At 56.4% G+C, this 21,728-nt stretch overlaps 1 protein-coding gene across 2 annotated transcripts in view; it reads right to left on the reverse strand.

The window, feature by feature from the left end:
* Positions 1-610: 610 nt before the first annotated feature.
* The window catches only part of BICD2 (BICD cargo adaptor 2), a 45,921-nt gene continuing 24,803 nt past the window's right edge, over positions 611-21,728 (reverse strand). The window contains exons 2-8 of one of the 2 annotated variants that reach the window (XM_060610296.3): positions 14,805-15,017; positions 8,593-8,745; positions 7,464-7,898; positions 5,964-6,971; positions 5,688-5,839; positions 4,379-4,589; positions 611-2,711 (exon numbers count right to left, since the gene is read on the reverse strand). In XM_060610296.3, the coding sequence (XP_060466279.2) occupies positions 2,706-2,711; positions 4,379-4,589; positions 5,688-5,839; positions 5,964-6,971; positions 7,464-7,898; positions 8,593-8,745; positions 14,805-15,017 (2,178 nt within the window). In that variant the 3' untranslated portion in view covers positions 611-2,705. Of the gene's footprint in view, positions 4,590-5,687; positions 5,840-5,963; positions 6,972-7,463; positions 7,899-8,592; positions 8,746-14,804; positions 15,018-21,728 lie in introns of both variants that reach the window. The other variant, XM_060610294.3, reaches the window with a different exon arrangement.

The following is a 21,728-nucleotide window of genomic DNA, read 5'->3' on the forward strand; positions in this document are numbered from 1 at the left end:
GCAGCCGCTACTCATGCCAGCCACGGATCATGAGAGGAAGCGGCCTTGCAGCAGCCACAGGGCCAGGGGAGACCCCAGGGGGAGGGAGACCCTGGCCTCAGACAGCTGCCCTGAGGTCTGGGCAGCTCCTTGGGTCCGACTGAGGCTGTCAGAAGGACAGCGCCAGAGTGTGCCCAGGGCTTCCCGCTCCCTCAGCCAGGATTTGCCCCTCTGCTCACACCAGGACGGGCCCAGCACGCCTCAGACATTCCTGCAGGTGCACGTGGCTTTGCGCTGACAAACAGGTCACTCTCGTTGCATCTACTCATCCCTAAGTTCACGGAGCAAGAGTCAGGGCAGAAGGACCCCACACGATCCAAACCTCTGCCTCTTGGGGAGGACGGCACGACGGCCATGTGCTCTCCCTGCCATGCCGCTGGGTACTCATTGCCAGAGGCACCCCGTGCCTCCCCACCTCCCCACGCCTCCTGAAACAGGTCCCAGGCTGCCTCCAGTTCCTACCGCTAGGGTTACTGACCGGCTGGTCTCATTTCAGGCCCTGGAATTACGATGCATTGCTGGACCCGCATTCATCTGAAGGAGGGGGCAGAGCAGCCACACGGAACAAGTCTTGTGCTTTTTATTATTCTTTATTTATTGGTCCTACCACGTGACCCTTACCAGGCCCATGTTCCTATGTGCACTGGCTTTGCAGACATTTGCACCAGACGCCCGTGTCCCAAGTCGAGATTGACCGTTCCTTCCTACTCCTTTTCCAGGCTCTACCTCACTTTCTCAGAATTAGAATGCATTTTTGTTTGTTTGTTTGTTTGTTTGTTTGGGTCTGTGTAAAGGTTCCTTGGCAGGAGAACATGCATATGATCTTAAAATAAAGACAACATTCTGACACTAAGGTAATGCACAGAAAAAATACAGTACTCAGACATCATTGCAAATAAATACCCCATACAGGTGAAGTTATTGTAAATGTAACATTATTTCTTATGGACCGACACTGTAATAGAAGGTAAAAATAGGGGTCCCTACAACTAGGAAGAAGAAATGCTTATTCCAGGAAACAGAATTCTTTGACCTTGCTACTTATATATTATTATAATTTGTCCTTTATTTTGGAGAAGAGAGGACACTTTCTTCTTCTGTGAGTACCAATTTTACCGTATGCACAGCCTCACTCAGCAAACCCGACGGGACACAGCCCTGGACTGCTGAGGGGCTTCACCGAGTTCTGTTTCCTGAAATTAACAGCGATTAGTTACACCAAGCAAGAGAATACAGAACGTCTCTTCCTCACATTTGCAAAGAATACTACGGCTAGCCCTCACCCCTGCACGAGGCCGACAGCCGGCGCCCCTGCCGCCCGCTCTTCACAAACATGGCGTGTCGTCCACACCACTGGCTTAGCTTGTCCCTCAAGTCCATTTGGTTCCCAAAGCACACTCGAGGTGTGTGTTCACTTTCCTTTTCTCAGCCCCTGAATTTGCAAGGATCTGCACAGTAAAGAATCACTGACTAACAGAATTTTGCACAATCGCTGTTTTCTTTCCCTCGATGAAGATGCCCAGGTTCAGGTATGAAGGTGTGCACCCGTTCACACCTACTGGTCCACACTGGCCTTCAACATTCCCAACTAGCTCCTCACTGTCCATTTTAGAGCACGAACTGCGCTGGGACACCTCCCTTAACTGATGAAGGCACTACTGGCAATGATTACTAACAAAAAGGCGTTGAGACAGAACACCCTAGAAACCGACGGCTGTAGGATTTTCTAAGTGTGCCACAATCTGGCACAACAACCAGAGTAACAAAACAATTCCAATTTGGAATTTCACTGGTACAGTTGTATAAAATTCTGTTAATCAGTCATGCTTCACAATGTCCTAAAACCCAGAAGATTCTGGAATTTGTAGGTAATACTACTCATTCAATAATTTATCTTTTTGTTTTCAAGTGCCTATTACTGTTTAACCAGAGCAAAGGTCAAGTTTTCTTCTTGTTACATTGAACTATTCCTAAGAATAATAATAATACAATATGAAAAACCCCAGAATTGGAATACCCTGGATTTCTTAATGAACATGGCATTTAAAATCTGTAATTTCAAACATGAACCATAATGCCGCATAACCTAAAAGGCTGCTGAACCACAGCGTGGCTACGACTGGCCGAGCTCCTTGCCGGGTCGAGGCCTTCACCTAAACAGTCTAGAGCTACACGCTGGGGAAACACGTCCGTGCCACGTGCTGACACCAGATCAACACGGCGGGAGCTAAGACGGAGCGCTACAGGACCACGAGACAGACCACGGCATCTGAGACCGTCTCTATGGGAGGGATCAAGGAAGCAAATATAATAATATCAAAATATCAAAAGTGCACAGGTTGATGGGATATAAAAGGGCATCTGTAACAGGGAGACCCCGGTGTTGAGCGTTTCTAGCGGGTTCTAAGCGAGCCTGATGGCCGCTGTCCGAGCAGGTTCTTCAGCACCGTACAGGCAAGCAGCTGGCGGCATTCTCAACATTAAAGCTTTATGTCCTCTGCCATTAAACACTCAGGGAATGCTAACTTGGAAAGAACTGCAGTGGCATATCCAAACAGGTTTCTAAGTGGACTTTTAGGCTGCCCTTCCTTCCTCTGCGTGGGCCCGCGGGAGGGGGAGGGGCTGCAGTGTGACAGGGCCGCGGCCGAGTCCTCCCGGCAGCTACTCTACAGCTGAAAACGGGAGAAAACAAGACAGCGTTAGAACCGGCACCGGCCCGACCACCGAAGCTCTGGCCGGGCGAGGACGTGGTGCGTTAGTCGGCAGCAGACGCGGAGAAAACCTGCGTGGGTTAGGGGGGCCGTGCCTTGTATGGACAAGAAGCCGCGTGCCAGGCTCGGCGGAGGGAAGAAGCGACGTGCGGGGCCAGCGGGCAGCCAGGCCCCTGGAAGACCCCTCCTCGGGCGGGAGGGGGCCTCGAGACCCAACATCCCGTCAGCAGAGCAGCCCGACCCCTGTCTTCCTGCTCCGGCCGTTGGCCAAACCCAAGGTGGTCCACGCAGCACCTGGAGTCTGCTGGGGATGGGGGGAGGGGCGGGAGCTGTGTGGGCAGCGCAGATGCTCCCCGGGGCCATGGAGAGACGAGGCAAGAAGCCCTTCGGGGAGAAGACTGCTGCAGCCTCGCGTCACGCAGCCCCCACCGGGCGACAGGGGTAAATACTGAGAAGTCCTGCTCCCAAATGTGGGAACTCGCGTGGCACGATGCCAAATCCGGGAGCAGAGAGCCCTGCAGCTGCTCACCTGTCACTACCTCCGCGGCCGCACGGCTGGGGCAGGCCACGCACCCGCTGCGGGGTCCCAAACGGGCCTGGGCCCAGGCGGGGTGCCCTTCCCACACAGGGCTGGGCTCTGGGTACAGACGTGGGAGCCCCTCATTTTAGAGCCCTGTGATGGGGATCTGATCGCGTGGATCGCAGAGAGTGGAAAACCCACCCCGGAGGCTGGGGAACCCCTAAGTATAAAAGGACGGGCTCCCTGTGAGGACAGAGTCTGGCCAGGCACTTAAGAAGTTTTTCTCTTGGAAAAAAAAGACAAACCCCAGGCCTGGGACCTGCCGATGTGTCACCTCACAGGCCACCAGACAGGCGTGCAGATCTCAGAGAGGCTGAGCCTGCTGAGCCCTGGTGTCAGGTGTGGCGGGCGTGTCTGAGCCACGTGAGCACGAGCGGGGCCCCCGCCCACAGGCGCCTGGGCTGGAGGACGAGGGGCTGCAGGACGCGGGGCTGCGGGAGGGAATTCTGTTCTCGTGACCCAAATACGACGTGCAGTGAGATGCCGCACAAACTACGAAGGAGTTGTCTCTGTAAACTGTGCCAAGCCACGCGCATCGGCTGAGGCCGTGCCTCGCACTCGGGCCGGAACCTCGCACTGCTGCCGGTCCCGGCATCGCCGCGCATTAGACACGTGCGGGGAACATGCAAGTTTCAACTCCGGCTCTGTCCCCCTCCCCCTGCAGGAGCCGTCGGCGCACAGGCCCTGGGAAGCCACGTTTTTGCAAGGACACCCCCCTCCCCCCACCGAGAGAGTAGCTGCTGTGAAGGGCGGTCCCGAGGGGCGAGAACAGACACCAAGCTCACAGGGTCCGGGCGGAAGAGCACGCCGCCTCGGCCAAATCCTTCCCTCTGCGCATTAGTCACGGTTAAGACCAGCCTAGCACCGCAGTCCCGCTGCTGCTGGGTTAGTGGAGGAGAAGCGGACGGGTGGCGTGCGGCAGGGTAGCGGCAGCTGCGGCCCCGTGGCCCTAATCGCAGTAAATGTTATACTTCTCGCCGCAGAGCACCTGAGTGGCGAGCCCGGCACCCTCGGCCCTGTCGCTGGCGCAGGCGCAGGTGTGACTTACGCTCGGGGTGCCCGGCTTGGCCTTGGAGGCGGCCTTGGCGCGGCCCCGCCGGGTCTGCTCGTGGTCCAGCTCGAGCAGCTCCAGCCGCTGGGTCAGCGCCAGCTTCTGCTGGATGGCCATGCGCAGCAGAGAGTTGAGCGTCTTCTTCTCGTCCTCGGCGGCTGCCAGCTGCCGCTGCATCTCATCCAGCTGCGTGATGTACTCGTCACACCTGTGGGGGCGCCAGAGGCAAGAGCGTGGCTGCGGACCTGCACGGAGGGCCTGGCGGGGCGGGCGGGCGGGAACAGACTGTGCCCTCAGCGATTCCGCTTTCTCTGGGAAGGGCTCCCAAGCTGGTTTTCTCTAAGGGAGGTGGCCAGGGCATCCAGCCCTCACGGGCAGGACTTGGCATGTTCCCAGATCAGTGCATGCACACAGCAGGTGCTTAGTAAATCACCTGATGGCAACCAGAGTCTGCGAGAGGCACGTATGGACGCACCCCCGCGTGTCCTCTGCTTCACTGGGACATGTGCCCCTCTCCTCATGGAGCTGGGAGAGAGAAACACCCACTCCAGGTCTGTCCCTGAGGGAGGCAGCGCTGGGCACACCTGCCCCTCACTCCCATCCGCCATGGTCCTCCCGCTCCAGGGAGTGAGTTTGTGACCTCGGCTGCATTGGAGAATCCAGCCAAGTTCTTAAACAAAACAGGCTGCAGAAGTGGGGTTTCCAGACACCCACGTGCAGAGAAACTGGTGGTGAGGTCTTTCCCAAGCTCTACCCAGGAGGAAAGGGAGCCCCTAGCGAAGCCTAGAGTCTTCTCTCCTGGTCTTTGCCCCTCTCCTCCTACACGGAGGAGCAGGAGCCCTGATTCAGTTTCTAACCCCATCTAACCCACAGCCTCAGCCTCCCCAGCCTCAAGAAGGCCCTGCCCTGGGTGTCTGCCCAACACCAGCCAGCAGATGGCATCGTGCCCCCTGGGTGGTAGAAACCCCCAAGCCCGGGCCCCCAAGAAGCCCCCAGCAACGACTTCCAGGCGGAGGCATCTGGGCACAGGCGTCCACAGCTGGCTGCCCTTCCCAGCCCAATCCCCGACCGGCAGGTCAGATGGGGCACCCCGGGACCCTGCCCCCCCGCCTTGCAGGGAACCGTCCCTGTGAATCCACACACTTTTCAGGGAGTCGGGGGGCTAACTCCTTGTCTGTGAGCCCGTGCCCCCTTCACACCTCGCGCCTCCAGCCTGCCCACTGGGACCTGGCCTCTTGGCCTCCTCGTCTTGCATGTAAACCAAGGACAACACTGGCCCTGCAGCCACGGGAGCAGCGGGCGTTACCTGGTGGCAAACATGGCCCGCAGCGAGGAGAAGGTGGCCGCGTCCTCCTTGAGGGCCTTCAGCTCGTTACGCAGCTTCATCATGGTCTCGGTCACCATGGCCTTCTCATTCTCGTACTTGCTCTTCAGATTGGCCAGGGCCACCTCGGCCGTCTGCGGATCACACACAAAGGGCACACAGTTGAGGAACGCGGGCAGGGGTCCGCCTGCCTCGGGGAGTCACGCTGGGGGCCCCAGGAGGGAGGAGCCCCGCCCGCCCTGCCCACTGGCCCCGCACCTGCTTGTTGGCCTTGAGGACCGTGCGCAGCGTGGTGATCTGCTCCCGCTTGGTGCTCAGCAGAGACTTCAACTTGAGGATCTCCTCCATGAGTGCCTCCCGGTCCTTATCCGAGGCAGGGCCCAGCTCCTGGGAGGCCAGGCGCTGCCGCGACAGCTCCGTGGTGCGGTCCACGGCTGCCTGCAGGTGCCTGATCTGGTCGCGGATGATGGCAATCAGGTTGTAGATGTTCATGGGCTCCCGGCGCGGGTCACTCAGAGGCGAGGGCAGGGAAGGGCTGGGCGAAGGGCTGCTGTCCCCGGCCCCAGCCTCCGAGGCTGGCGGTCCTTTGGGCAGGACGGGCGAGCGGCGCTCGCGGGCCTCAGGGCTGCCGTGGCCGGCGCCAGCCGCGCCCTCTCGGTAGTAGTCCAGCACGACGCGGGTGGGTGTCTCGTTGTTGCACATGCACACGTGGTGGTAGAGGTTGGCCAGCTCCTCGCTGAAGGTCACCAGCTCGTCCTGGGCCACGCTCAGGCTGCCCTGCGTCTCACCCGCAACATCACTCACCTTCTTCAGCTCCGCCTGCAGCCGGGCCAGCAGCTCGCGGTCCTGGCGGCCGGCCTTCTCCAGCAGGGAGACCTTCTCGGCGAGCGCCTGGCTCTCGGCCTCATGCTGGCCCTTCTCCTCCGCGTGCCGGGCCTCGCCGGCCTCGTGTGCGCTGCGCAGAGCTTTCAGCTGCTCTCGGAGCTCAGAGGCCTCTGCCAGGGCCGCGCGGTACTTGCAAGCCAGGATCTCGGGGCCGTTGATGTCCACCTCGTAGTAGTCACCATCCTCATGGCTGTCCCGCTCCTTCTCGCTGTCCAGGGCCGTCCGCCGCTCCTTGCCGGCCTGCAGGCGCCGCAGGGCACTGAGGTTCTCCGTGAGGCGGCTCACCTCCTCGTGTTGCTCTGACAGGGCGCCCCGCGCCTGCTCCAGCTGCTTCTGTGTGTCCTGCAGCGTCGTCAGCAGGCCCATCTTCTCCCGCTCCAGCTGCAAAAGCACAGGAGGCCCGTCACCAGCCCGCAGGGGCCACACGCTCGCAGGACCCCGCCCGCGCCACCGCTGTCACCCTGCAGGTCTGTTAACACGTGCATTGGGCGTGTCACGTCCACAGAGGCTGCCCAGAGGCTGGGGGGCCCCTCCATGGAGATGCGAGGACAAGGGGACAGGTGGGGTGCGGGGGCGGGGGGATTCTGTTCCGTGAAGAGCAGGAAACCCTGACGTGACTCATCCACAGGACACGGTGCGGGAGCCCACGCGGGGCACCACGAGGGGGCGCGAGGAAAACTGGTGACCAGGGGCCTACTGCTCCAGCACCTCCCCCGCAGCACCGCGGACCCACTTGCGGCAACAACACAGACTTTACAGGAAACGCAAATGAGAGGACAGGGGCAGGGCTGGAGGTGGGCAGGACTGGAGGTGGGGACGGCACGCGTGGCCCCAGGGCCCCGAGCAGTGAGACCCTGAGGGCCGCACCCGCACCTGCACCAGCTGCTGCTTCAGCTTCTGGATCTCGGAGATGTTGAGCTCGCTGAGGAGGTCGGACACCAGGCTGGGGGAGGGCGGGGCGAGACCGTCCTTGGAGGGCGTGGAGGTTCTGTTGTCGAGCGGCAGCTTGGCCAGGCTGCCGTGCTCGAAGCCGTTGGCCAGAGCCTCGGCGTCGTCGCCAAGCTTGAGGCCGTCCAGGGAGACGTGCAGGTGGCTGGTGTAGAGGGAGTCGTTGATGCTCATGTAGTGGGACAGCTCCTTGCGCAGACTGAGCTTCTGCTCACGCTCTGTCTTCAGCGTCTCCAGCGCCTCCTCCAGCTGCCGCTCCGAGATCTCCTTGAGCCTGATGGCGTCCTCCAGCTGGCTGTTGAGGTACTCGGTCTCCTCCTCCAGACGCTTGATCTCGTGCTTGAGGCCCTCAAACTCCACCTGGAAAAGAGCAGCACTCTCCTGTGCCTGAGCGACGGGGGCTCCGCGGCAGGGGATGGGGTGCTGGGGAGGGAGGTGGTCTGGGCACGAGGTGCACAGGAACATCAGGCCATACCCAGGACACTTGTGCACGTGCAAAGTGCGCTGCTCACTCGGCCGGAGACACTACGGAAATCAGAATACACACATCCCTGCTGCAAATGTGTCCGGTTACTTAAAATGCTACCAGGTATACACTGCCTTTAAATCTTATGAAACTGGGGGTGCCTGGGCAGCTCAGTAGGTTGGGCATCTGACTCTTGACTTCAGCTCAGGTCATGATCCCCAGGTTGTGGGGATCAAGCCCCACACTGGCTCTGTGCCAAGCCCAGAGCCTGCGTAAGGTTCTCTCTCAAAATAAAAAATCAAAGGTAAATAAATTCTACACGGCTACTTAATTAACATTAAATATTTTAAGAAATACAAAACACATACCTACATGTGTGCTATGACCATCACTCCTAATCGTATCTCAGGTCACAGGTACAGGCGCCCTGCGTCTCGGGGGCAACCAGCCCTACAGGCAGAGCTGAGTTGCTGGTCTAGGAGAGGCCGGGCCCTGGCTGCACCTCCATCCCCGGCAGTGTGCTGTGCAGCCCTGGGCTCGGCTGTGGGGAAGGAGGCAGGGCAGCACCCTGGGAGCACGGGCACTTGCCTGGTTCTGCCTGAGCACGGACACCTGCTTCTGCAGGCTGATGTTCTCCTCCTCCAGCTCCGAGTAGTCCTGCAGCAGACGGGCCTCTCGGAACTTGTACTCCTTGATATCATCCCGCAGGCGGCCACGCTGGGTCTCCACGTTCTGGTTGATCTGCCGAGAAGAAGTGGGGTGTGGGCAGCCGACCACGGGCGGTGTGCTCTGGGGTGCACAGTAATGGGTCTCAGCCTGATCTGACCCCTGGTGTCCTCATCTGTAAAATGGCTAAAAGCAGTTCCTTCCCTCACAGGCTGCAGCTACTTAAACAGCTCAGCACACCTGGCCCAGCGATGCCTCCTCAGCCCCCTGATCCCAGAGAAACAAAAACAGGTCCACACAAAAACTTGTGCCCAAGTGTTCAGGGGCATTATTCGCAGCAACCGAATATGGAAACATCCCAAAAGCTCACCAACCGATGAGCGAATAAACAGTATGTGGTCCAATCACACAAGGGGATGTCATTCAGCTATAACACGGGCTGCAGTGAACCCTGAACCACCACGAGGTGGTGTTCCCACTGTGTGATCCCACACATGGGACATGGGCAGAGCAGGCTAATCCACAGAGAGAGAGAAGGCAGGAAGTGGGGCGGGAGGGGCAGGGAGTACCTGGAGGGGCTTCCCTCTGGAGTGATGGAAAGTTCAGGGATGGATATGGGACGGTGCATGGATCTGTGTGCACACTGAGCGGGTGAGCCGTCAGGGATGTGGATTATGTCACACATCCTTGAGGGTGCAGGTATCACGCGGAGAAAGTGGCCGACACAGATCTGTGCGCACTGCGTGACCGAGACTCAGGATTTCCCAACCTGCCACCACCAGGCGCTGGGCCCCTCGACCTCAGTCCTTCCGACATTCCGGCCGCCCTGGGTGTTACAGGAAGTTCAGCAGCCCCCTGCCCGCTGGAGGCAGCTCCATCCCGCCCTGAGGCAACTGAAACTGTTGCAGACACAGCCAGCACCCCCCTCGGGGTAGGGCTGACCCTACAACAAACTGTCTCCCACCCGCCCTGTTTCCACGCCCCAGGTGGCATCTGGTGCCCCCAGGCCAGGCCAGCCCACCAGGGTCCTCAGGTGGAAACGCCGTCGCCTCCCAGACCCCCTTCTTCTGCCCTCTCCCCTGACACACGGCCTCTCCACTGGTGCTAGGCCTTCTCGTGATCACATCCATGCTTTGCAGACAAGATTCCAAGATTCCGTGCAGGGAAAACCAGTACAATAATGCTGCACTGGGAAAATGAAATAGGACCAGGAAGAAAAACATGAGAGCAACAGGAGGAGGGAGTTGTTCTATACAAGCACTCCTGACGATGTCACTACCAGAGTCTCCAGCAAAGTGACCCAAGAAGGTGGCCAAAAGCTGACACCAGAAGAAACAGACACCGAGTTACAGACTGGAGTAAAATCAAGGCCCACCCAGAAAGCAAAACTCCTGTTAAACAGGAAAAAATAAGTAAAATAACACAGGAGGAGTGGCGACAAGACGAAACACAGTTACTCCCATTTATCCGGACGGGCAGCTGGAAACGCCTAACGACACTGCGCTCGGTCCTCAGTGCGGGCCGCTTCCTGCCACGGTCAGTGTCAGAGCCAACTTGGTGCAGCATCGGGCCCAAGGCTAGTCTAGCTGCCACCATGCTGACTGCACGGGTGAGACTGACATGTGACTTAGCAGAGCACCCTCCGTCATGCAGTGGGCCTCATCCAATTAGCCAGAACAGAGCATAAGAATTCTCAGGAAGGAGGAATTCTGCCTCCAGATCCCTTCAGACTCCAGCTGTTCCCCAGGTCTCCAGCCTTTGGCCCACCCTGCAGATTCTGGACCCACGCGCCCCCACAATCACAAGAGCCGATTCCTGACACTAACTCTCTCACTCACACACAGAGTGTCTCTGGGTCTATTGCTCTGGACAGTCCTCACCACCAACACGATGACGGATCTGTAAGAACTGGGACTGTGTGCTCACCACTGCCGCGCGGCCACAGCAGGCTGGTGCCTCCCAACCGCGGCTCGGCCCACCCTGGCCCAATGCACCTGCAGGGAGCACCGGTCCACTCTGCACAGAGGACACAGGAGGGGAAATGGGGGGTTGGCCCTGAGAGGGACAGAAAGAGGAGGTGCTGCCTGCCAGGGCCCCCCAGGCCCTCCGCGCCCCAGAACCTGAGCACCAGGCGGCACTACCGAGGTGAAGCTGCACACGGCCTTTGTCCTTGATTGAAAGTTAACTCTCATCCTGTAAGACCACCCTTGGAAAGTGCACACCTCAGCGGCTTTAGTTTGCTCCCTGTTCACGGTTACCCAGACCCAGAGCACTTCCTCACTTTCCGTGAAGGACAAGAAGTGCTTGCTCATCCGTCCACCGGAAGCGCCTCGCTCTCTGTCCTAAGTCACTTTGTTTGGGTGCAGGTGTTGCTCTAATATGTGTGGCACGGCCTGGCACAGCCACCTGGGGTGGAAGCCCCGGCCTGAAACCAGCCAGCTACCCGCAGGTTTGTACGGCAAGACCAACAGGCTAGAAGGCCGACCAGATTGCAGAAACAGAAGCAAGGGGCATGGCCCCCCACGGCCAGGGCCAACTCGGCCTTCCCAACCCAGAGTGACGTGTCTGTGGTGCGCCCCACCTGGGTGCCCAGGAGTCACGTCCCACCCTGCTCTGTCGCCAGGAACTATGATACAGCCTCCACTCATAAGCACCGGGGCCGACGAAGAGCACACGGGCCCCGTGGGCAGCCAGGTAAGGCGCACGCAGCCCACAAGCTGGCCCAGACGCCAGGTGGCAGGTGAGGGCGCCGCGTGCTGATGCTGCAGGAACCCAACACCTCACTCTGGTTCCCACACAGACAGGGCACCTCCGCCTGGCCCACACCCGACTCCAAGGCTCAAACAAGCTCCAACTGGCCACCACACAGTGTGGTTTTCCCCAAAGTCAGCATCTTCTTCTCCCAAGGAGCCTGTCAACAGCAGCCCTGATGACGGGCACAAGGTGCAGACACGTGGCCCCAACAGGGTGCAGCCCAAGTGGACAAGGTGGGGCACACGAGGACCCCCCCAGACCTCAGCATCCTCGTCGGCAAAACAGGTGTGACAACGGGGCTGGCCTCTGAGCCCCCAGCCCATCTACCCAACATGCTCACACCTCAGCCCCCAGCTGCCCTGAGGAGAGTGTGGGAGCAGACACTGCCCTTCAGTGAGGAAAGTGCGCAAGGGCCCATGGAGGGCAGGCACGTGGGACTCACTCCAGCGAGATGGCAGTCCTCATGCGGACAGAGAAGCACCTTCGTCCTTCTAGCCAGGCCTCTGCCCACCCTCCCTGTCCACCCCAAGAGGGAGGGAGGCTCCCCAGGTGGATGTGTGTGGGGCGGGGGTGGGGGGACAGACGTGCCTGGAAGGTTCTAGACCAGGGGTGACACTCTAGGTCTGGGTGATGGGGGAGGAGGAGGAGCAAGGAGACAGAGACAGGAAGGAGCATCAGGAGAGGGACCCCAGGGACCAGCCTCACTTGGGTGCTTATGACAGCCAGACAGAGGGACACAAAGTAGTCCCACGGGTGGAGGCTCTCTCCTCCTGGCCCTCCACTGTACCTCCCACTGCCCTTCTCCCAGGGGTTCCTAGGGAGGTGCTGAGAGATGACCCAGCTGGACCCACCGTCTCAAGGCAGGCACTGAAGCTGGTCTGACCAGAGTCCTGGGATGGGCCAAGCTATGTGGCTTCTGCAGGGATGGGGCTGGTTCCAAAGCTCTGTTGTACACGTGGCAGTTGAGAGACCCACGGGACTAGATACCTTAGTGGAACTAACTGTATATAATACACTAGAACTGGGTTCCTAGTAAGCCGTGCCCACAGCTGCAGCCACCAGAAGAGCTGGCCCTGGGGAGGCAGGACGGGGCACGGCAGGTGCGCCTGCCTGGGCCCAGGAGGCACCTTCTCCTGGCTGTGCAGGGATCCCCAAAGTGCCTGGGCAGGTAAGGGTTTTCCTGTGAGACTGCAGAGGCCAGGGGAGGAGTGTTCACCGTGTGTGTGTGTGTGTGTGTGTGTGTGTGTGTGTGTGTGTGTGTGTGGCGGGGGGGGGAAGGGCGCCACCCCAGGGGCCAGTCGGGTCCAGCCCTGCTGCCCAGGAGGAATGTGCACTTCCCCATGGAGTCCAGTCCCTCATCCTGTGTGAGGCTCCACCCCTGCTGCCTCCTCCACATGCCCACGTCCCCTCCTCCGCCTCCAGGCTGTCTTCCATCCCCTGGTTTGGACCAGGTGTCCTCCCACCCCAGCACCCCCCACCTCCACCCCATGCTGAAGAGTCCACCCGGCACCTGGTGAGGCTGCTCTTGACCCACCGCCCATCTCAGCTCATGACCAATGCCTGGCCTCCTTCCAGCAGGCTCCTGGCAGCCTGGACGCCACCACAGCAATCAAGCCCTTTTGGCTCCCACCCTGGGTGGCGGGGGGGGGGCGGGCACAGAATTCTGCTGGGACATCTCTGTCATTTACTCCTGAGCCCAGACACACAGGGTCCACCAAGGCAGCAAGGACAGGGCCCACCAGGACAAAAAGACCACCTGAGCAGATGATGCTGACTCCTCTCCGACCCAGTCCTGCTTCTCAAGGGCAGCCCCCACCCCCTCCCCAGGGCAAATCTCTGGAAGGCCTCAGTGGGCACACAACCTGACTCTGCCTCCAGCCAACTGTGGCCACGCCCGACTCCCTGGGACTCTGCCTCTCCATCTGTAAGATGGGGCTCAAGATCATGTCCCAGGACAGAAGCTGGTTGGGCCTGTCCACACACTGTGCAGAGGTCAGAGGTCAGCACCCTAAAGCTGCCAGCCTGGTGACCCTGCTCCTTGCTTTCCCCACCTGTGAGATGAGGGAAGTATCTGGATGCCCACAGAGTCACTGAGAGAATGAGTTCTGGGGCAGCTGGAACCATCCCATGTGCAGAGTATGTTATACAGGTCACACGATAGTGGCCCCTGGACCCGCCTGGGAAGCTGGCAAGCCTAGGTGGACACCTAGGCTGACTGTCACAGGGGGGGTTTGGTCAGAGGGCACCGTGCAGCTGGCGCATCACTGCACCGGGATGGCAGCAGGACTGGGCACAGGAAGGCCCAGCTATTCTCGTGGCGGGGTGTCTGCCGGGGGACCCTGCACGACCCACACAGCCACATCACACCAAGGCAGGTGCAGGGCGGCACTTATCAGGGACGCCTGGCGTCGTGTTCTCCTAGTCCAGGAAGGAGCTTGGCACAGCAGCCTGGCAAAGGCCACAAGGCCAGGACCAGCAGAAGAGTGATGGAAGCAGGGTACAGAAGGGGCTGGCGGTGGCAGGGATGCTGCCTGGGGGCAGTGGGGACCTGTGGGGCAACAGGCAGGGCCCGGAGAGAAAGAGGCAGCTGCGAGTGTGTGGGGGTGGGGAGGGGCAGGCTTCCTCCCGAGGCCCCACCAAACCTGCTCTTGTGTGGGCCTGGCTGAGCTCATTTCCTGACGCCCAAAGCCAGGAGTCAGCAGGTCACCGGGGCTCTCCTGACAGCCCACGCAGGCCCTTCTGGAAGAGGAAAAGAGCAGCACCAGGCTGGCTGGGTAAGTGCCTGCACTGGCTGTTCTGGGCCAGGGGGCCTGGCCAGCAGTGAGGCCGAGACACCTCGGAGGTCAAATCCACACCCCCAGCGGCCCCTCCTCCCATCCCAAGCAGGGTAATCCGGTGGGAGGAAATGAAATCATGCACTCTGGCTCCACACAGCCGAGGATGGCCCGCCTCCCTGATCCAAGCCAGCCGCCCCCCCCCCCCCCACAGGCCCACAGGCCTCTATGACCTCTGACCCCAAACCAGGGCGGGTGACTGCTCCCCACTGCTGCCAGGCCCTGAGCTCTGTCCCAAATCTCGGCAGAGTCCCCTCCAAGTCCTGTGGGATCCCGACTGCCCCCGTACCCTCGACTGTGGAACTCTGCACCGGCCACCACTCAGAACCGTCTGTCCATCTAGTCACCTGTCACTGCCACCCGCCCCCCCCTCGCCCGCCGCCTCCCCGCTCCGGTAAACAGAGGGCAGAGAGTAGGTCTCCCTGTGGCCCAGAGCGAGCAAGGCCCCTTCCCCTCCCGATGAGAACCCAGAGGTCCCAGTCTGGAGGACAGCAGCACAGCCCTCTACCTCCCTGCCCTCCCGTCTCTGCCGGGCTTGCTGGTTACCTCCTTCAGCTCCTGCGCCACGGACGCCAGGCGCTCGCTCTCCGACTGAGTGTTGGTGAGCACGTTCCGCAGCTGCTTCAGCTCCGTCTGCAGCTCCAGCACCTTGCGCACATAGTACTGCTCCTTGGAGGCCGACTCCTGGATCAGACTCTCCTCCCGGCTCTCGCCGTCCGCGGCTACCTTCTTGTGGTTCGTGTGCGCCTGTCCAAACGCCTGCACAGAGACCAGGTGCTCATAAAAGGGAGGCCAATGCCAGCTAGCCCTGCAGCCAGACACCCCGGTGTGCACACGCCGGACATCGGGGAAGGACACGATCAGACACAGTGGAAGCTGGACAGCGGCTGCTGGACACCTAAGGGCTACACGGGGCTGCAGGGCTACTGGTCAGGTGGGGGCTGATGGCCAAGTGGGGCCAGACTAGGGAAGGACCCGGGCCCAGTCAGGGGACTGGCTGGGGGCTCAGTGAGACGAGGTGGGGACGGGAACCCAGCCCCACTCTGTGCAGCAGTCTCCCTCAGAAGTCAGGCTGCTGACCCAGGGGCCAAGCAGAGAGATCCTGCTCTAGGCAGGTCTGAGGTCCACGCAGCGCTGCTCTGCCCCACTCTGACCCCTCTGTTCACCCATCCTGGGAGGGTGGAGCCCAGGCCGAGTGGTGGGACAGGAGTGTGAACCAGGATATTCAGAACCGGTGGACAGACCAGTACGTGTGCCCCAGTTGGGAGACCCCACCTGCCCGCCCAGAGCCTGGGTGGAAAGCTAGCTCAAAGTACCAGAGGGGAGAGAACACTGCCATCCCGACCCCCAGACCTAGGCAAGGAGGCTCTGCGCCCAGGCTCAGGGAGGAGCCCCCATGGGTGAACGCAACCTGCCGTGGCCACAGCTGCCAGGACGCGATCCCTGCATGTCCTCTCTGGTGGCCCCTTTCCCACTGGCCACCCCATGCAGAATCTTTGCAGGGCTCCTGGCTCGAGGAAGAAAAACAAAATCCATGGAGGGCTGCTGAGGAAGAAGGAAGTTGATGTCTCTGTTTCTTGAGAGAAATGGGGGCATTTTCACTTATTTGCTATTCTATACGAGGTGTAGGAATTCTGTCCAAGAAAACAATTGGGGAAATATGTATAAAGAAAAGGGTGTTAGTGAGCAAGACCGGTTCTGATCTAAAAACTGAAAATGTAAGAGCTGGCAGGGGATGGGCTAGACGAGGTGGGGACTGGTTGGGAGAACTGCTCTCCTTCCAGAGGACGGGGTCTTGCTCATCTGTCCCCAGCCGCCAACACAGCCTGCTCTGGCAAGAGGCGTGTCTTTTCAAACCAAATCAGCTCTGCTCTGTCCTTTCTGATGCTGTCCTCCTGCAGTCCAGTCCCAGGGAAAGAGGAGACAAATCACAGATTCTTGTCCATCCCGGGTGGACAGGACATGGCCCATCCTGGGTGGCAGTCCCAACCCCCAGCCGCACAGCCGTCCTGGGTGTGCCAGAACCTGTCAGGCTTCTCACAGGGCAGGTGCCCTGGAAAGCACCTGGAAAGCCCTGGAAAGAGCTGAGGGGTCTCTCCAACTTCCAGACAAGCCTAAGGGGGTGACCTGGGCAGAACACTCGTGACCCTCAAGCTGGAGCGTGGACATCTCACCAGGCGTTGAAGCGACCTCAGAGGCCGTCCCGAGGCAAGACGGCTACATGCTATGACACACACAGGCGTGAGCACACTCACGTCCAGGCCTGCCGGCCTTGGCCCAGATGTTCGCCTCTGTCTAGCCCTCACCCTGCCCAGGAGCACAGAGGTGGCTTTTCAGAGACAACAGGGCTGGAGGCTTACACCTCCTGCTGAGCTAGTAAGACAGTAACAGGACTGGGTCTGGCTCCCATGTGCAAAAGCTACAATAACTGAGACCTTTATGTGACTAAGCAATAATTTTCAAGTCACTGGACATCAGGCAGTGAGACACAGGTGATCTCCATGACAGCCCCCCTCCCCCCCCCCCAACCAGGGGAACCCTGACCATGGTGCAGAGAGACAGTGGCAGGTGGGCCAGACAACCTGGGGTCAGGTGGTGCTACAGGACAACGGACAAGGCAGCAAGGTGGCAGACCTGCGGACAGAGGGGACAATCAGTGCACAGCTGTGAAACAGCCACCAGGTGGGCCATGCAGAGGGACAGATGGAACAATCCCACTGCTCCCCCAGGCTGAAAGCAGCACGCTTCCAGCAACCACAGGGGAGCCCTAAGCCACCGGGGCAAGCAGGGGGAGCACCTACAGGGACCAGTGGAGCTGGGGAGTGCTTTCTGGGCCTGAACAACGAGGCAGGGGACACGCAGGAACAACAGCACCATCTCCCAGCTCTGAGAAACTGGCAGTGAGAGGGAAGGGAAACTGGTCCGTGGCGATGAGAGTCAGGCTGTCGCCTGGCAGACTGATTTCTACAGGCTCAGGAAGCAGACCAAACGCTGTGGAGCAGGGACTCAGAAGACGCAGAGGATGGAATTACAAAGCGTGACGTTAAGGGGGCACTGGATGGGATCACCAGCAGAAGATAAGATTAGGAAACTTGAAGAAACAGCAGTGACACACACAGAAAAAGAAAAACTAAAAAAATAAAGAGCACATGAGTGAGCGGGGGGACAACTTCAAGGAGCTTCACACACGGGCAACTAGAGTCCCCAGGGGACCGAAAGGGGTGAGGATAAAAGTACCTGAAACAAAATAATGGCTGAAAAATTCCCAAATCTGACAGAAACTACAAATCTACAGACAGTAGCAGCCCACTGCCCCTGAGCACAAGCGAAATGAAAAAAGCTACACCGAAGCACATCACAAAACTCTTCAAAGCTAGTGGTGCAGAGAAAACACTAAAATCACCTGGAGGGAGAAGACACGCTTCAGCTCATAAAGAAGCACACAAGATGACAACAGATTTCTCTGACAAGCTGGGAGATGGAGGAACGTCTCGACAGAACAAAACAAAACAAACCTATTAACAAAGAGCTACACCCGGTGGAAACTTCACAAACAGAGGTGAAATGAGACTTCAGACAGACAAGTGCTGAATTTATCACCAGCAGACTTGCATTACAAAGACGTTAAATTAAATCCTTCAGGCAGAATAAAAACAATACCAGATGGAAATCTAGATTTAGGAGAAGGAAGTGCAAGTGCCAGAAATGATAAGTATGGAATAAATACAAAAGGTTTGTCTTATTATTTAAGTCCCTTTAAGAGACAATTAACTGGAGACTCAATGCAACCCCTATCAAGATTCCAATGGCCTTTTTTGCAGAAATGGAAATTCATATGAGATTGCAAGGGGCCCAGAATAGCTAAAACAATACTGAAAACAAAGCAGGAAGACTCAAATTCCCTATTTCAAAACTTAATATAATGCTACAGTGATCAAGAGAGCGTGGTACTGGCATAAGATAGACAACACAGACCAATGGAACAGAAGAGTCCAGAAATAAACCCTCGCATATGTGGTCAATTGATTTTTGACAAATGTACAGAGATAATTCAGTGATGAAAGAATCGTTTTCCAACAAAATGGCGCTGGGACAAATGGACATCCACATGCAAAGAATGAAGCTGAACCCCCACCTCACATCATATACACAATTAACTCAACATGGATCAGAGACCTAAATGTAAGAACTCAAACTACAACTCTCAGAAGAAAAAACAGGGATAAATCTTCATGACCTTGTTGGCAACAGGTTCTTAACCTGTGACACCATAAGCATGAGCAAAAACAACAAAAACCAGATAAATTGGACTTCGTAAAAATTAAAACATTTGTGTATCAAAGAACGCCATCAAGTGAAAAGACGACCTACATGACAGGAGAAAATACTTTCAAATCTTTTATCTGATAGGCTGTAATGTCTAGAATGTATAAAGAACTCCTGTAACTCAACAATAAGAAGACAAACAACCCAATTTAAAAATGGACAAAGGATCTGAACAGACATTTCTCCAAAGAAAATAAACAAGCAACCAGCAAGTTCACGAGAAGATGCTCCACGTCAGTAGACATGGGGGAAATGGAGTCAAAACCACAAGGAGATAGCACCTCACACCCACTAGGATAGCTGTAATAATAAAAACAAGGGGATGGGGGGAACAAGCGTTAGCAAAAATATGAAAACATCGGACCCCTCATGCATTGCTGGAGGGAATATAAAATGGTGCGGCTGTGGAAAACAGCCTGGCAGATCCTTGAAAAGTTAAACATGGAGTACCATATGGTCCTGCAATTCCACTCCTGGGTACAGACCCAAGAAAAATGAAAAATACATCCATACCACAACTTGAACACTAATTTTTGTAATAGCCAAAAAGTGGAAACAACCCAAATGTCCACCAATTGATAAATGGATAAATAAAATGTGGTCTACCTACACAATGAAGTGTTACTTGGTAATAAAAAGAAATGAATTACTGACATGTGGTATAATACACATAGACCTTGAAATATTCTGCTTCATGAAAAAGGCCAGTCACAAAGGACCACATATTGTAGGATTCCCTTTACATGAGATGTCTCAACGGGCAAATCTATAGAAGACTGCAAGCGGATGGGCGGTCACCCAGGGCTGGGGGTGGGGCCGGGAGGCCAGAGGGGTGATGGCTAAGGTTCCTGGTACCTTTTTGGGCTAGTGAAGATGTTCTAAAATTGGTTTTATGTAGATGCACAAGTCTATGAAAACACTAGAAGCCACTGAACTGTACATTTTTAAGTAATCTCTACACCCAGCATGGGGCTCAAATCCACAACCCTGAGATCAAGAGTGACAAGGTCCACTGACTGAACCAGCCCAGAGTCCCTGAACTGTACAATTTAAATGAGTTAATTTCATGGTATGTGAATTATACAAATAAATAAAGCTGTTAAAATAAACTTGTTTACAAAAGTTAGAGGCTAGAAAAAGATAAACTATGCTAATAGTCATCAAAAGAAAGCTGGAATGCTCCATTAATATTAGATAAAGTAGATTTCACTGCAAAGAATATTACCAGGAACAGAGGGTCGTTTCACAATAATGAGGTTACTTTTCAAAGAAACCATAATTCCAAATATATACATCTAATAACAGAGCCTCAAAATATATGAAGCAAAAACTGATAGAACTACAAGAAAAAACAAATCCTAATTTTAGCTGGAAGACTCCAAGGCTGTCTCTCAGCGATTCACACACTCAGAAGACGGAGCATGGGCATGGACACAGAAGACACAGACAACACTACGGACTAACCCGACCCAATGGACGTGTGTGGGGCCCCCTCAAAGCAGCAGCACAGACGTTCTTTTCAGGGACACGTGGAAGGGACACGTAGCCAGACAGACCATATTCTGGGCCACACAAAGAAAAGGCTCTGCCCACAGGGACTTACATGAGAAGTCAGTAACAGAAAGATAGGTTTAGAAAATCTCTAAATATTTGGCAACGAAATAACACACTTCTAAATAATGCATGGGTCAAAGATGAAATCAGAAAGGAAATACTTTCTAAGTATTTTTCTAGCTGAATAAAAGTGACACCAACATGAGAATTTGTGGGATGCCACGAAAGCAAGTACTTACGAGGATATTTATAGCACTAAATGACCACTTAGAAAAAAAAGAACAATCCGATCAGTAACCTTAGCTTCCGTCTCAAAAATGAGACCAGGTGCTGCATGTGAAGCTGAAGGCGTAGCTGACAGCCCTGTAGTGTTAAGCTGGTAGGAGCCCGGTGCTCAAACCAGCTTACCACGCTGGCTTCCCTCCAAGGCTTGCCCAAATGGCCCCCAGGAGGAGGCCGAGGGATGAAGGCTTTTGAGTCCTGCCTGATGGCTGCCCCGGTCCTACCTCCATGCCCTAGTAGTTCTGGTTCCCTCGGACTGAAGACAGACCCCATAAACCCCGTGGAGCGTGGCTTTGCACCCTCCATACAGGCTGTGCACGCCTTAGGAGAGGGCTGTTCTCGTTCTCGTGTATGGTGGGTGTTTGGGCCCTGTGCCTCTGATGAGAGGTCAGCCAGTCACGTGGTCTCCCTTCTCAGACAGGGCTTGTGTATTTATTCAGACCTTCAACAAACACTGGACACAGCATGGGTAGGGGACTGAGTCACACCCTGCCTAAAATCTTTGTAGGGGGTGGGTGTGATTCGAACAACCAACTACTCAGGAAAACAGTAGGTGCTAACACTAAGTACATGCCCATTCCTGGACCCTCAATTCCCACTCGTACTGGAGAGAAATACTTGTGTGTATGAAAAGATACGTTTATAGGAGCATAATTTACAAAAGCCCCAAACCAGACAGTTCCCAGAGGTCTATCAACAGAAGGAAAAGCTGTGATCCAGTCCGGCACCTGATGGAATACCACACAGCAATGACGAGTACCCCACCGTTACACAGACCAGAGAGCTGAATCTCACAGAACGCTGGAAGCAGTCAGACACGAGAGACTATATGCTGTGTGATTCCATCGACACACACAGCTCCAAGAATAAGGAACATGAACCTATGCTGGGAGCAGTCAGGGCTGAGGGGGCCTCTGGTTGGGATGGGTCCTCCAGGAAGGCCTGTGGTGCTGGCCGTGTTCCGACTCTTGATCTGGATGCTTTTTATGTGGGTGTCATTTCCCCTCAGTAGAAAAAACAAAAACTAGAATAAGAGCAAATGAAATCCAAAGAAAATAATAATGATCAGAGTAGAAATTAATGAAATAAGAAAATATAAAGAAAAATCGATTAAATCAAAAGCAAGTTCTTTGAAAAGGTCAAACTGATAAACCTCTAGCCAGACTAATGGGGGTGGGGGAGGGGGGGGAAGGACAACAGACAAGAATTACCAATATCACGAGTGGACAGTGACAGCACTACAAATACTAAAAATAATAACAGGGGATATCATTAACAGCTTTACACCAATAAATCTGACAACTTAGT

Source organism: Panthera onca, chromosome D4 (assembly GCF_046562875.1).
Source record: "Panthera onca isolate mPanOnc1 chromosome D4, mPanOnc1 haplotype 2, whole genome shotgun sequence".
NCBI classification, from domain to species: Eukaryota; Metazoa; Chordata; class Mammalia; order Carnivora; family Felidae; genus Panthera; species Panthera onca.